Raw genomic sequence first — 17151 nt, 5'->3', positions numbered from 1 at the left:
ATGAAATTCCCCATCAGTTGAGGACAATGGCCACAAACTCACCAAAACTGAAGTCATACCTGGCCATGCCTTAAAATTCAAACTGCCTTTTTCAGATTCTGAATCATGTAGTATCGTAGCTCTTCAATCAACATAACAAAGCCTAACAAGAACAATGGCTTTCAAAGACATCAGTTATTTCTAGTGCTTTATATTCTGACATGGCAATGCACACTGCTCCAAACTCCAAGCTGTCAAACATTTCATAATAAATTGTTTAGTTATGTTTATGATGGCAACAAACTATAAATACCTCCCTCCCTTCATTTCCAATTGCTGAAAAGTGATTTTCTAATGATGTTTCACTGGATTAAAAATTAGTCATAATTTACAATACCCTTAGCAGAAAAAAAAGTTTCCTTTAAACAAAGGAAGAAATATATGCATAACTTTATATTTCATCGATGACTTCAGTTAAATTAGTATTTATTTTATATTTTCACCATGCTAATCAGTTTGAGAGTTACTGATGCCAGAAGGAAAAAAATTAGCCAGGATATGCTAATTCAGAAACAGAAAACAACATTACTAAGACCGCAACAAATTAGAGATAAGCAGTTTTACCCAAGGATCAGTTCATTATTTATATGGAAGATTTGAATGAAAAAATATTGAAGTGCAATTTCAAAGTCTCTTATTTAAAAAAAAATAAAAGCTTATAAAATTACTGAACTAGAAATTTTTTAGCAGTTAATTAGAAACAGATAACATTTTGGATTCCTAGAACTGTGATGAAGAATAGCTCCAACAGGACACCACGGTTGCTCAGGTGGTACCAAACTGATGATCAGATTAATCAGATTAATAACAGCAGTGAGAGAGAAAGAGTAAACAGAGATATATTAAAGCTACAAAAGCCACTGCTGAAACTCCAACCAAAAGGATATTGAAAATGCCAACAGATCAGGCAGCATTCCTGAAGAGAAAAAAACCCAAGTTGATATTGCAGATGGATAACCTTACAGCAGATCTGGCCAATTCTGATACAAATCAAGAAAAGAGATTTACCCAAAATTGTTGAATTCAGTATGGAGTTCTTACGACAACAAAGTGCCCAAGAAGAAGATCACATGGTGTTCCTTAAGCTCACATTGGGCCCCAGTGAATGAGAACAGGAGGCCATGGGCAGGCTGGTTAGCAAGCAAGTGGAAGTTCAAAATCTGCACGGCACATTGAATGGAGTCTCTACAAAGCAAGCAGCCAATCTGTATTTGGAATAAATTATCCTGTGATTAGGCTAGTGTTAAGTAAGTGGGTTGCTGAGCAGTGTGACTTAAGGGGCCAGAAAGGCCTATTCAGAAATATATCTCTAAATAAACAAAATAAAAGCTGGACAGTTTTTTTTCTCTCCTACAAGTTCATCGATAATACTTCATACTTTATTGTCGCTAAACAATTGGTACTATAACATAAAATCATCACAGCGATATTTGATTCTGCGCTTCACACTCCCTGGATTACAAATATTAAATATTTAAAATATTAAAAATAGTTCAAAATAGTAAATAATAAAAAATTAAATTATAAATCATAAATAGAAAATAGAAAAACGGGAAGTAAGGTAGTGCAAAAAAACCGAGAGGCCCGTCTGGATATTTGGAGGGTATAGCCCAGATCTGGGTCAGGATCCGTTCAGCAGATATATATTTTTATTTACATATATATGCAATATATATTTCTCTTTTCACTAACACTGCTTGACCTACTTGGAATTTACAACCTTTCCTCGGTTTTAGGTCTCACCAGCAGCTCTGACCTGCATTCCAGTTTTCACATCTCCCTCGGTTTGTTTTCCCTCTTTCCTATTGTTCTCAGTAGTCTATCAACATAATATCAATATTGGAATCACCTCAACCACACAAGCATCATTCTTTCAAACTCCTATCCATCCCTCCAGACCCCTTTCCACTTTTCCCTTTCTGATGAAAGATCTTTGACCCAAAATATTATCTGTTTCTTTTCAACAGATGCCGCCCGACTTGCTGAGTATTTCCAGAAGTTATTACGGAAATTATTTTAAATATATCTGCAGTATTCTCAAAATGGTAGCGTTGCACTTATCAAAAACAAACTGGTCAGAATTTTTCAAGCCTTCCACATCAGCCACAGCAGACGATGAACCTCAACCTTCGACATCGAGGCAGGCAGACATGGAAGATGATCTGCCTGCCCTGATGGAAACAAGACGACGATGAGATGACACCCCAGTGTCCCACTACTCCAACATCCGGGTCGTGGACTGATACCGGGCCACGAAGAATGCAGCAGTGCAGCGGTAGCCGGGACGCACCCAGCACATCTGTAAGAAAAAAAGCCGAAATAAACAAGCTAATTAATTAGGTGCCGCCCGGCACGTAAATGTCGGCGCACATCAGGATATCACGAGCGATGGCCTATTCCTTTGCCTCTGATTTCATTGGAATGCTCTAACTTCAGATGGCGGGGAAACCTGTATAATTTTTTTTATAAGTTGCACAGAAATGTCTCCTCTTTTATAACCCTCATTATCTCTATCCTCTACCATTTCTATTCTTACATTAAGCAATCAAGCAAAATGCATAATGCGTTACAATGCCAGCGACCCGGGCTCAATTCCCGCTGTTGTCTGAAAGGAGTTTGTACGTTCTCCCATGACGACGTGGGTTTCCTCTGGGAGCTCCAATTTTCTCTCACATCCCAAAGATGTACACTTTAGTAGGTTAGTTAGTTACATGGTGTAATGTGCATCTCTAAATAAAATAAAATTTTAAAATGTAGTACTTTCAATAATTTATATTTGAAAACATAATGTTCAATTAATACTTGTGGCTGCAAATGACCTAAACTGCAGTATGCGATTAGACTATCTGTATAAGAAGCAACAAATATATCATCAAAATTAAGCAAAATGGATTTTTTTCCCCATTTAAATCTACAATATGCACCAGTATGGTCTCATTACTTATATTCCCCAGAGAACCAATTAGAATTAGAATTCATGTCAATTGTGAATGTAATTAAACTAAACAATAAATTATAAGATGAATAAAATTCAAATCTGCAGCTTTCGCAAATGGAACCAAAAAACAAAAGAGTTCAAATTAAAGCTCCATGGCAGGTTTGCTGACACAAGACTAAGGAACAAAGTGTTCCTATACTTGTTTCTTTCACCTGGACAGAGATTTCTCCACAAGAACAGAAACAGTGGAAAACACTTTGGCAATTACTTCCTAAATATGGAAAACTGTTCCTCAGGTAAGTTAAACATCTTTTTGGTAAAACCAATTTGTATCTTTTAGCTAAGCCCATATATGCAGAGTCAGGAAGACAGATCCATCACAAGTGGGGAAATGCTGGCAGACAGATAGGAGTGGACATAGGAGTCTTTAATATTTGACAGTGGATATCACAGAGTATCACAGCTTCATAAGCTGGCTGGCGTAGTGGCATCAGTGCCGGACTTCGGAGTGAAGGCTCCTGAGTTTGAATCCAGCCAGCTCCCTTGCAAGCTTTCCATCTGTGCTGGGTTGAGCGTCAAGCTAGCAACTCAGCCTCGTAAAAATAAGAAAGCCTGCTAAAAAAACGCCGTCATGACAGCGTCCCGATGACTCCACTCGGAGTTAAGGGCTTTCTTCTTCTTCATTACAGCTTCATGTCAAACATGGCCAAGAGAAGAAATTCTGTGGACCTCTGCCTACCAACTGCCCTCCAGTTCTTGCCTCCTTTCCTGGTAGTTACCTTAAAAGCCCTCAAACCACAGATAACCGCCACAAAATAGGGATACACAGAAGGCTGGTTCTCCAAATGTGTCCACCTGCCTAAAAGGCTCAGCTTTCAAATTAAAAGGCTAACGTCTGCATCAAAATATCATAAGCAATAATTTATTCTGACAAAGAATCTCCAATTAAAATATTTATCTTCTCAAAGAAGCCACTTTAGTATTTCCAGCATTTTATGACTTTATTGTATGTGCAGTAAACATTATCGTAATCAAAGGTTAATTAGGAATCTCTACCAATTGCAAATGGTTATTGAAGCAAAAAAAAATTGCTAATTGATTCAAGTTTCCTTACTTATGACAAGTGTTAAATTTGACCAACTGAGTTAGAAATTGTTGTTAGAACACAAGGTCACCATAAAAGGATTTTGATTAAGCACCAGGAAAACTTTGATTCTATACCCTTGGGGTATGGCTGCGACTCAAGAACGCAAGTAAATACAAACCTGAGTTATAGGGAAAGGATGAATAGGTTAGGACTTTATTCACTGGAGTGAAGAGGAATAAGGGGAGATCTTACAGAGGTATACAGATTTGGATAGGATGAATGGTTACAGGCTTCTCCCCCACAGGTAGGGTGCGACAGAACTATAGGTCATAGGGTTAGGGTGAAAGATGAAATATTCAAGGGGAATCTGAGGGGGACTTCTTCACAGAGGGTGGTGAAAATGTGAAATGAACTGCCAGTGGAAGTGATAGATGTGGGTTCAATTGCAACATTTAAGAGAAGTTTGGACGGGTAAATGGATGGGAGGGTTATGAAGGGCTGTGTTCTGGGTGCAGTAGATGGGGCTAGGCAGAATACCAGGCTGCCACAAACTAGATGGGCCAAATGGCATGTTTCTGAGCTGTAGTGCTCTATGCCTCTACTTTATCATATTTATAGAAGTAAAAATTCACTGTTCACAAGAAAATGAAATTGCTGGTGTGTATGTATACATGTTGTCAAAACTAGCAGAATAGGTATATTAGGTGGTTACAAATGATACAGGGTGTCTTTATTCACTAAAACATATAAAAGTAGTGGTGTTATTCCTGAATAAATTACAATTTTTACAATTCTGGTTACGCAACAACTCAATTCCGTGTTCTGAAACATCAGATGAGAGGGCCATTCTGCACATCGAATCCATGCTGGCCATCACAACAATCTCATTAGTCCTGTTCCCTCACATATTTTCCTGTAACATGACCATCAAAGTCACTGATTTTCCAGCTAGACATCCACACACTTGGGTCAATTTATCTCGCAGTACACCTTTTAGGCATGGAAAGTAAGTGGAGAACCCAGAGAATGCTTCTTCGACTTCTTTCCTCTCACATATATGCTTACCAACTCCCCTTTGATTCTTTTTGCCATTAACCTTCACCTTGTAGTAACTTACAAGAGGCAATGAGCTTACAAGAACACCTTTGGGACGTGGGAAGAAACTGGAGAAAACTCAGGAGGAACGTACAAACTTCACAGAGTTGGTATCTAAGGAGAGAGTCAAACTCACACTGCTGGAACTTAACGACATTAATGCTAACTGCTGAACTACTACGCTGCCCTCAAGTTCAGTGAACAGTTCTGATAATCACTTGACTGGTTATTTTGTACAGGTACAGGTTATGTTCTACAGGTCATCAGCAGTAGTAGTGCTAATTTCTGAGCCAATCTGCTGCTCTCAGTAATGTGAACCATACTGATGACCACACGACAGGTTATGTTGTTCGCACAGGACAGGGTGCAGAATTACCTAGACTGGAAAAGTAGAGCTGAAAGGAATCAGATAAACTGAGAGCAGAGTTAGTTGAAGAATACGGTATTACAAGAGGCCCATTTCCATCAACTGAAGGATCAAAAACTGGGAGGGGGGGAGGAGTATCAATATAAAGTAATTGGATGGAAGGTGTAGCAGGGGGATGAATAAAAACATTTTCACACAGAGGGTGGTCAGAGTCTGCATGAATGAACAAGAGAATCAGAAAGATTTCTCTTGTAAAAAGTCCCTGAACTAGTTCTTAAAGACAAAGTTCCATATGTTCTAAAAGGTAGAAGTCAGGAGCATGCTGGTGTACTCTCCATTGTCTGCAGCACCAACGGTTCTCAAGAAGATCAAATCCCCATCCAGAACAAAGTAGCCCACTTGACTGATCCACCCCAGTCACCCTGAAAACTCATTTCCTGTACCAACAACACACAACAGCTACAGGGTGTAATGTCTATAACATACATTGCAGTTGCTCTGCTAGACTGCTCCAAGAAAAGCTTCCAAACACAAATTCAATCACCAGCAAAAGGGCTTTGCATATGGGAATACCAGATTCAGGATCTCTCTCTAAAATTCATACACAACTTGTCTATTTGCAAATGTTATCACTAGTGGGAGAAGCTCAAATAGAAGTACATAGTTCAAGGTTACAGATGGTCATTTAAAACTAAGGTTCATATGAACTTCTTGGAGAGTGATGAATCTCCAGAATTCTTTACCCCATAAGGTTGTGGAGGCAGGATCATTGAGGCAATTACAGAGGAAGCAACTATTTACTTGAAAGATCAGGGAACCGAGGACTCTCAGAGCTGGTTCAGAAGAGGAGTGATGCCCTGGGCAGATCAGCCATAATCACTTTGAATGGTGGGGCAGGATAAAAGGGCGAAGCGGCCGACGACAGCTGCACTTTTCTAAATTCTTGTATTGCCATAGTTCATCTTCACCGGCTCTAAACCCAGGAGTTTTCCAAAAAAAAAAGCAGTGCGGTAAAAATACTCCCACAGGAATTATGGCAACAGTTCAAGTCAGCAGCTCACTACAAACCTCTCAAGGGCAATTCTAGTCTTGCCACTGAAGCACAGGTCCACAAAATAAATCAAATTAAAACAAACCAGCAGAATGCAGAAAATAATCTTGATCTGTGTCATAGTTGTTCGACTTTCATTAGCATCTGGTGCCCTCTGCTGGAAGCACCTGTATGTAGCTACAGTATAGGTTGAGAAAAGTCTTTTCAAACAGTGAAAGTGCATGTTGTTTGTGGTGAAGTGTATGTGAAATAATCTTGCTTGAAGAATCTTTTTGACCATTACACAGTGCATTTCCAGCACTAAAGTTAACATGCAAATTAAATTCCATTGAAAAGTTCAATGTAAATTTTCATTTATCTTTTGTTTTCACTTACTAGGAGATCTGCAATTCTCTCTTACATTTGCTGCTCATTTCAAATTTCCTGTATTAGAACTCTTTGGTAAATAAAGCTTTACTTTCAAAAGTTTTAAGTACCATATCTTGAGTCAAGGGTACCTGAAGCATTTGAATACTGTGGATAAATTCTCTAAAACGCTTGATGCTCATAAGCATAATGAAAATGTTCACGAGTTGAGAATTCATGTTGGCTCTTTGACTCATTTCATATCCAAAAGCATCTACTTGCAAATCTGATAACTTTGTGCAGCATGTCCATAGGTGACTGCACTATAGAACCCATCATTTACTGGTTGAACTCTAACCCAGCTATAACCAGAGATGTTCTACTCGCTTACTCAAGTCTCTGGAGTGGAACTTGGATTCAAGTCCATCTCCGAGGTGAATTCAAATCCAGGCTGATACTTGGCAAAAAAACTGAGTGAATTTTGCAGTTTGACATTAGAAGGGTGCCCCGTCTGCCCACACAGGTATAGATAATGGATGTAGTGTCACCTTTTTCAAAAATATAACAAAATATGTTTTATAAGTTTACCAAAATTACTTCACTAAATTGTGTGATGTACCAAGTCTCCTCTGTGCTACAGATTTTCTTAGTTTCATAAGAACAGATCATCTTTCATTAGCAATGTTCAAAGTAAATTTATTATCTAAGTGCATATATGTCACCATATACAATCCTGAGATTCAGTGTCTTTCAGGCATACTTAATAAACTATATGCAATAATTAACAAGAACATGAGATGAAGATTCCTTGAAAGTCAGTCCATAGGCTGTGGGAACATTTCAATGATGAGGCAAGTGAAATTGAGTGAAGTTAACCCCTTTGGTTCATAATCCTGATGTTGAGGGGTATTAACTGTTCCTGAACTTTGCGGCGCAAGTCCTAAGGTTCCTGTATCTTCTTCCTGATGTCAGCAGCAAGAAGAAAGCACGTCCTGAATGCTGGGAGCCCCTGATGATGGATGCTGCTTTCCTGCAACAGTTTTGTGTAGATGTGCTAAAGGATGGGGAGGGCTTTATCCGTGATGGACTGGGCCATATCCACAAGTTTGTAGAATCTCCATTTCAGAACACTGAGCCCTGTTTCTCAATTATTTCATTAACTGAAAAGGGTTTTGGGATGTTGTGGGATTGCAAAAGTTGTGCTCCTGCTTTAAGAAAACTTTATTAAAACATAGCGCTGGAAATTATTTCTTCCATGATATTGAAACCATGGCGAAACAGGAGCTAAGAACTAGTGACTAAATCAGACTAGCAATTATTGCTAATCTGGGCATTTCATAATGCCTCCCAATGAGGCAGAAATAAATGTAATCTAGCTTAATGTACCAAACCATCTGATATTCAGCAACCTCGCTGGAAAAGAATTGATCACAACTGGTAATCACTTGATGAGAAGCAACAGCTAATTTGACTTTCAAATGGCATCTTAATCTATGTACTTCTCTGCACTCTTAGTAATAATTGTATTGGCTTGATAACTGAATAGAAGTACTGCAAAAATCTTTAAAACATTACATCAATTCGTTTCTGAGAGGCTTCAACTACAATTGGGACATATCAGGATCATTTTGGCCCAATTAAATGGCTACCCCAATTAGCTGAAGTTTCATAGAAATGGTTAAAAAGGTATCAAAAAAAAGACAAACTGACTAAAAATGAACAAAATCAGTGCAGATACCTAGTGCAAATAATGGATTACCTTCAAGCAACGCTTTCAACGATTGCATCCTCCAAATCTTCATTTTCATTGTAACATTCAAGATGATTGTTGAAACTTTCGAATTTTTTGTAGTAGTGTTGTGTTGTAGTAGTGATGTAGTAGTGTTGAAGTAGTGAAATCATTTCATTCTCACTCCTGGCCATTTCTGGCATACTTGAAACTACAGTGAGCAAAACAATTCTGAATTGTCTCACTGTTTATTACTCGCCAACAGCTCGACAAAAAAAATCACTGCTTTTTGAACACAAACACGTGCGACGCTATTTAAGAACTGTTCACTCTAAGCACAGTGTAGTGTCTAATGACAACGCATCACGCACACAACTGACAATCATTAGAAATTGTCCAGCAACATCTCCTACCACAAGCTGCATGATGTCCAAATAAATGAATGGAATCCCAGCTATTTTCTCCATTTGTTTCTGTTTTTTTAAAGAGTTGTCTCTTAATTAACCGAAATCCACTGTATATGGAAAAAAATAAAATTATGAAGAGATTTTATATAACGGTCAAAGAGATCATTCTGGTTTGGGGATTAGAGCAGTAGAGGGTTGAAGCGCTGAGGAGTTGGAGGAGAGAAAATAGTTAAAAATGTATGCCAAACATAAAGTAGATCTAAAATTAAAAGAACTTCTGAGGAATCTATTTCCTGAAAATCGTGAGAATGAAGACATTGTTAACACATTGTTCAGGCAAAAGGGGAGAAACTATACATGAATGAAAGTGTGAGAGGGTATAAAAAAGATGATATATGCAATGTGGCGAGCATGAATCATATAGAACATAAACACTACAGCTAATTCTGGAAGAAGAGAGAGATTTGCACTGTAACACACGGAAAATGCTGGAGGAACTCAGCAGGTCAGGTAGGAATAAGAGCTTATGCTTTGGGTCACGACGCTTCAGCGGAACTGGGAAGGAAGTAGAATTAAATGGTGGCAGTGGGGTTGGGGGGGGGGAAAGAAGAAATACAAGCTATAAGGTGACAGATAAAACCAGGTGAGAAGGAATATAAGTGGATGGGGAGACTTGCACTTATGTTTTTGGAGTGAAGTCACCATTGCAATTTAAGATCTGTGGCAATTATTTGTTTTTGGCAAAAACCTGCAATTGCAATAGAAGGGATAACAAGTGCAACTTTGCTCACCAGTGCAATGTGTATCCTGAGAACACCTTTATTTAAACTGGCCTCACTATTTCTTCAACAGCCTTAAACTGTCAATTACGATTAACTGCATGTAAAGATTTTTGTAACAGAAATGCGTGCAATTTCATGCAGTTCTACACCTGGATTAAAAGGAAATAGCCTGCCAAATCACATTAATCCAAATAAAGTGCAGTGAACTTTGACTTATTTTCAACATCAGCTGGACTTCAGTGTCATGCATGGAAGTTGGACAATATAAAGGTGATTCTTTCCTTGACAGCCCTGGTAAGGTAATCTATTTATTTTCCTTTCTCCGGGTTCATGGGTTGAGATCTACAATACCTACTAGCTCTATTCTCACTACAAAACTTATCTGGGCACCAGTCACTCTTTTTAAAAAAATGAACCTCCTGCCTGTTGTTGACAGTCTATAATCACTTTTGCCGAATTCATTTAGGAATCTAGAAGCTTCGACTAAAGTTTCCTCAGGGACATTACATATTCAATCATGATTTGTTCCTCCAGAGGTAAATACTTCCATGAATATTTCTGCACTTTTCATTTCTGGCAGAAAGTTTTCCCCCCTCCCCCACATTTTAATTGCATGAGGCATGAGGCATCAGTGGGTTTGGCAAGTTAAAATTCACTTGGCTGACTATAAAAAGGGCTGGGTGGTCCAACACAGGAGTCACAGACAAATTCAGTACCTTGAGAATTCCTCAGGCCAACTCAAAGTTCAGAGTACAGAGTAAATTTTATTATCAAGGTACATATATGTCACCATATACCACCCTGAGATTCATTTTCTTGTGGGCACGCTCAGCAAATCTATAGAATAGTAACTATAACAGGATCAATTAAAGATTAACCACAGTTTCTCTCATTTTCGGTAACTCCACAGCCAAACTCACTGCACACCCAGATTAGCATTGCTATTATGTATAATTATCTGAACAACTGCTGCACGAAGTGATTTGGAAGTTCCATTTCTTTATGATTTTCACCCGTGCTGTTACGGGACCTTTCTTTTTCTTCTTGATCACTTCTTGCACAACTTCCTGGTTCTTTTCTTGCACGTGCGGTCAAGTAATTTTTATTCTTTCCCCTTGTCTTGTTTCTTTTCAAGCAATGATAATTTGTTATCTAATCATCATTCCGACAAACACCTGAAATGTCATCTTTAATTTGCTTCAAAAGTGCCACCTGACTTGAGGGTTACTGGCATTTTTGATTTTTGTTAATATTGGGTGCAATGTTGAATAATATAATAATTATATAATGGATTGTAATTAATTTGAGATTTATTAATTTATTTATTGAAATACAGTGCAAAATAGGCCCTTCAAGCCATGCCACCCAGCAATTCTCCGATTTAAATCCTAGCCTAATCAGGGACAATTTACACTGATCAATCAACCTACCAACTGTTATGTCTTTGGACTGTGGGGAGAAACCAGAACACCCAGAGGAAACCCACACATGTACACACTCCTTACAGGCAGCCACAGAAGTTGAATCAGGGTCGCTGTAACTGTAAAGCATTGCACTAACCACTGCACTACCTTGCTGCCCAATTCCTGGCTCTGTATCCCGACACAGGAGACCGCATGCAGTCTCATAAAACTAAGTATATTGCACCACATACCCATGAACAAGCTTAACTGACTTTTTTCTCTGCCAATGGGATCCACAAGAATAACCCCTTGTAAATATTATCATATCCAGGCAGGAGGAGAAGATAGCAGCATGCCATGCGCGCACAGCTCTCCGGTGAAAATGATATTGTATCCGTTAAATAGGGGCCGTGGACAATTCTGATTTGATGGAGACAGATGTGAAAGCACAGAGGAACATCTGGAGAAATTTCTGAAACGCCGGTTCACTGCCGCTGTTACTGGGCGATTGAGAATCTTCGGAGGGAAGGCCCCAATATCCCCGGCTTTGCCTGCTGCTGGCAACTGAGGCTGAGGTCAAATCGTTCGGATAGAGATGGTGCTCAGTACTCGGTGTCGGAGGCTCGAAGTTTTCAGACGACTCAGAGTCGGACTGTGGTCAGGCATGGCAGGGAGAGTTTTCTTCCTTCACCCGTCTGAGTGAGATGTGGGACTTTCGAGAGACTTTAAACTTTTTTACTGTGCCCATGGCCTGTTCTTCATCAAGTTATGGTATTGTTGCACTGTTGTAACTATATGTTATAATTATGTGGTTTTGCTAGTTTTTTCAGTCTTGGTCTGTCCTGTGTTTTGTGATATCGCACCGGAGGAATATTGTATCATTTCTTAATGCATGCAATACTAAATGACAATAAAAGAGAACTGCGTGTCCTCATAATCTAATCTAATCTAATCTATTTATATCTCTTTAGCCTCCTCTCCCTAGATACACACAAGAATCAATTTCACTGCCTCAGAAATGCAACGAGCATAAAGATCCTATCACACTGAATATTCTCTCTTCCCTTTCCTGTCGGGCAGAAAATACAAATACCTGAAAGCATGCACCACCAGGCCAAGGACAGCTTCCAACCCACTGTTATCAGACTCTTGAAGCAACCTCTTGTATGATAAAATCGACTCTTGGCCTCACAATCTACCCTGTTATGATCTTGCACTTTGCTTACCTGCACTGTTCTTTTTTGGTAGCTTTTACATTTTATTCCGCATGGTTATTGCTTTACCTGATTCCAGCTCAATGCACCGTGTAATCATTGGATCTGTATAAACAGCATGCAAGACAAGCTTTTCACTGCATTCTGGTACATGTGACAACAATAAACCAATTCTATTCTCTGTACATCTCCAATGTTTGAAAACTGCACCAGAAATGAATGAATGGAAGATAAATATTGTAATGTTCTCAGAAGGAAGAACCACATGGGCAGAAAGAATCAGACTGCAGAAAGGGTGGAGGTCATAATACCGTAAGACATAGGAGCAAAATTAGGCCATTTGGCCCATCGAGTCTACTCCACCATTCAGTCATGGCTGAGCCTTTTTTCCCTCCTCAGCCTTACTCCTCAGCCTTCTCCCCATAAACTTTGATGCCGTGTCCAATCAAGAACCTATCAATCTCTGCCTGAAATACACCCAACAACCTGGACTCCATAGCTGCCTGTGGTTACAAATTCCACAAATTCACCACCCTTCAACTAAAGAAATTTCACCACATCTCTGTTTTAAATGGACACCCCTCTATCCTGAGGCTGTGCTTTCTTGTCCGAAACTCCCCACCATGGGAAACATCCTTTCCACATCTACTCTGTCTAGGCCTTTCAACATTCGAAAGGTTTTAATGAGATCCCCCCACCATCCTTCTAAATTCCAGCGAGTACAGAACCAGAGCCATCAAACGTTTCTTGTATGATAACCCTTTCATTCCTGGAATCATCCTTGTGAACCTCCTCAGAACCTTTTCCAATGCCAGTACATCTTTTCTTAGAGGAGAGACCCAAACTGTTCACAATCCTCAAGGTGGGGCATCAGCAGTGCCTCAACATCATATTGCTGCTCTTGGATTCTAGACTTCTTGAAATGAATGCTAAGATTGCATGTGCCTTCCTCACCACTGACTCAACCTGCAAGTTAACTTTCAGGGTGTTCTGCACAAGGAGATATGGCAAGTGAAGCTTAATACAGAAACATTTTGGAGAAAAAATATTAATAGAGACAATTCTAACAGAAGCACAAGAATGTACAATGACTAGGGTTGTACATGCATTAACCATGTAGTAATCATTGAAAATAACAAGGCATTTTGAAAAAATAGTCAAATAGGCTTTTGGAATCATGTGCAGACACACCCAACCCTGAGACACCAGGCAAGGTCATTTGTTTTTCCAAACAACTTGTTTATTGATTATTACATAATGTCGCTCTGGTGCTTCCTGCTCCCTCCTATCTCCCCTTTTCCCAACTATGATTCCCCTCTCCATGCCCCTTTCCCACTCTCAGTCCACAGAGACCCAGATCAGAATATGGTTCCCTTACTCACTCTTCCTTCAGTTAGTCCTGACGAAGGGTCTCGGCCTGAAACGTCGACTGCGCCTCTTCCTATAGATGCTGCTTGGCCTGCTGCGTTCACCAGCAACTTTGATGTATGTTGTCAGAATATGGTTTATCATCACTCACATACATAATGAAAAGTGTTTTATTTTGTGTGGCAGCAAAGTTCAAAGTACATTTATTATCAAAGTATGTATACTTTACACAACCTTGGGATTCGTCTCCTAACAGGCAGCCACGAACCAAACAAACCCAAAAATGTGCAGAGAGAAAACAAATCATGCAAACAATAAATGCAAGCAAATATCATTCTGAACTGAAGTCAGAATCAGAATCAGAATCCTTTATTATCGCCAAGTATATGGACACATACAGGGAATTTGATGTCAGTTTCCCTGAGCTCTCGCTGTACAGAATCAAAAAGCAAACAAAACTATAGTGCAAATAATTGTGAACTATATACAATGAGGTATACCTGTGTATGTACAGGTGGACTTGGTTTATAAAAGACTAAAATTCAAGTGTTCATAAGACCGATAGCATACGGAAAGAAACTGTTCTTGTACCTATTTGTCCTGGCATACAGTGATCTAAAGCGCCTACCAGAAGGAAGGAGTTGGAACAGGTGATGTCCAGGGTGTGATGGGTCTACAATGATGCTGCTTGCTCGCTTCCTGACTCTAGATGCATATAAGTCCTGGATCGAGGGCAGCTTCACACCAATAATCCTTTCCGCAGCCCTGACGGTTCTTTAGAGTCTATTCTTGTCTTGTTTTGTAGCTGATCCAAACCAGACAGTGATGGATGAAGAGAGAACAGACTGGATTATTCCTGAATAGAATTGAATCAGCAGCTCCTGAGGCAGGTTGTACTTCCTGAGTTGACGTAGGAAATACAACCTCTGCTGAGCCACAGTGAGTCCACAGAGAGTCCATCCACAGACCCTGATTTTAGTGCAAAGCAGAGCAGCAAACCATCTCTCTGGCCCCGACACCCTGTCCTTTCAATCTGGCCCAGTGGCTAAATTGTCATCCAAACTTCAGGTTCAGTCGCTTCAATGTGCTCTGGCTGTGGAGCCTGAACTCCGCTGCCACGTTTCAGCCTGTACCCAACCTTTCCGATTCAGCCAGGCCTTTAAATCATCGTCTAAACATCGGGTTCCGTTACTTCAACACGCTCTAGGGCCTGGACCCCACAGCCTCAACTCAGCCTGCACCCAACCCTTCTGATTCTGCCCAGAGCTTAAACTACTGACCAAACATCAGGTTTAGTCACTTCGATACATTCTGGGGACTGGACCCCACAGCCTCAACTCAGCCTGCACCTGGCCCTTCTGATTCCACCCAGAGCTTAAATTGCTGACCAAACATCTCCTTTTAGAGTGGAGAGGAGGAGGAATTTCTTTAGCCAGAGAGTGATAAATCTGTGGAATTCTTTGCCACAGACAGTTGTGGAAGCCAAGCCTTTATGTATATTTAAGGCAGAGTTTGCTAGATTCTAGATTGGTCAGGGCATGAAGGGATACGGGGAGAAGGCATGATATTAGGCTGAAAGGAAAATTGGACTAGCCATGATGAAATGGCAGAGCAGACTTAGCGAGCCAAAATTCTGCACCTATCTTTATGTCTTATGGTCTCACAAAACAGAAAAAGATGGAAACATTCAACAGGTCAGGCCATAATATGTGAAAATAGAAATAAGATCCTGATCTGAGGAAGGACTTAGAGTCATTCACTGCTTCTTCTTCCACAGATGCTGCCTAACCTGCTCAAAGTTGTCCTCATTTTCTGAGCACTAGAACTGAAGGGTCTTGGCAAAACATCAGCTCTTTATTCCTTTCCATAAATGCTGCCTGACCTGCTGAATTCCTCCAGCATTTTAGGTGTGTTGGTTGCTGCCTGTTTTCTATTATTTTAATTTCAGCTTTCAAGTATTTGCAGTTTTCTAGAGTTTCTGAAAACAAGTGATTCTTTGAAGGTTTTACCTACGGCAATCGTACCGAATCATCTACATGCAAAAGCCGGTAACCGGGTAGCAGAGAGAACATTGGCAGAGTTTAGCATCTAACATTAATATCGTAAAAATCAGCATATACGCAGATGAACAAGTTCGGGTCATACAGCAGTGTCCGTGTGTAAAATTCATTGAGGCATTGGCATACCTAGAAATCAGTGAGCAAGACTGTTTAACACCCACTTGAGTTGAATGAATTACGGCAGAGATGGATCATAACTTTACATGTCTCTAGCCTGTGGGAATCGCACCTAGTTTGTTCCTAGAGTTTAAGGGCTACCGAACCACATGGGACGCAAACAAACCTTGGTCTCCTTGGAGTCCACCGGTGACCTGGTCTGGGCGGCCCTGCTCCGGAGCCCTGCAGCTCTGGGGCACAGGCCGACGGCTCTGCGTGGCCCCCGGGCACCATCCATCACCGGCTCCCGAGCCGTGCCTTGCGGCGCTGACGCTAGCCTCCGGTCGAGCGTCGGGGCATCCCACACAGGCGCTGCAGAGCAGCCCGTCCGCTCCTCTTCCGCCGCAAACTCGCCTGTCCGGGAGGAAGGGAGGCCGCCAGACAACAGGCTCCGTCTCCAGGCAACCAGCGCTCCGCGGCTTGGGGGCGGCGCCGAGGACCAGGAGCGGGAAGGCGGCCGACTGGAAACCAGTCAGGGAGGATGTATGTGTGGGTTCTCTCTTCCTCCCCCTCCCTTTTTTCACACCTCAACCTCTCTCTCTCTCTCTCTCGCTCCCTCCCCATACCTCTTTCCCTCTCCCCCTCCCCATACCTCTTTCCCTCTCCCTCTCCCCATACCTCTTTCCCTCTCCCCCTCCCCATACCTCATCCCTTCTCCCCCTCCCTCCCCACAACTTTTCCCCTCTCCCCCTCCCTCCCCACACCTTTTCCCCTCTCCCCCTCCCTCCCCACACCTTTTCCCCTCTCCCCCTCCCTCCCCACACCTTTTCCCCTCCCTCCCCACACCTTTTCCCCTCTCCCCCCTCCCTCCCCACACCTTTTCCCCTCTCCCCCCTCCCTCCCCACACCTTTTCCCCTCTCCCCCCTCCCTCCCCACAGCTTTTCCCCTCTCCCCCTCCCTCCCTCCTTCCCTCCCTCCCCACACCTTTTCCCCTCTCCCCCTCCCTCCCTCCCTCCCTCCCTCCCCACACCTTTTCCCCTCTCCCCCTCCCTCCCTCCCTCCCTCCCCACACCTCTTCCCCTCTCCCCCCACACCTCTTCCCCTCTCCCCCCACACCTCTTCCCCTCTCCCCCTCCCTCCCTCCCCACACCTCTTCCCCTCTCCCCCTC

General features: G+C 41.5%; 1 protein-coding gene across 1 annotated transcript in view; it reads right to left on the bottom strand.

Moving 5' to 3' along the window:
- Nucleotides 1–16376, bottom strand: part of dnah5 (dynein, axonemal, heavy chain 5) — a 249007-nt gene extending 232631 nt beyond the window's left edge. The window contains exon 1 of the mRNA XM_063069583.1: nt 16169–16376. Coding sequence (XP_062925653.1) covers nt 16169–16279 — 111 coding nt within the window. The 5' untranslated portion in view covers nt 16280–16376. The remainder of the gene's footprint in view (nt 1–16168) is intronic.
- Nucleotides 16377–17151: the final 775 nt, after the last annotated feature.

Source organism: Mobula hypostoma, chromosome 17, assembly GCF_963921235.1.
Source record: "Mobula hypostoma chromosome 17, sMobHyp1.1, whole genome shotgun sequence".
NCBI lineage: Eukaryota > Metazoa > Chordata > Chondrichthyes > Myliobatiformes > Myliobatidae > Mobula > Mobula hypostoma.
This window is presented reverse-complemented; position numbering and strand designations above follow the sequence as displayed.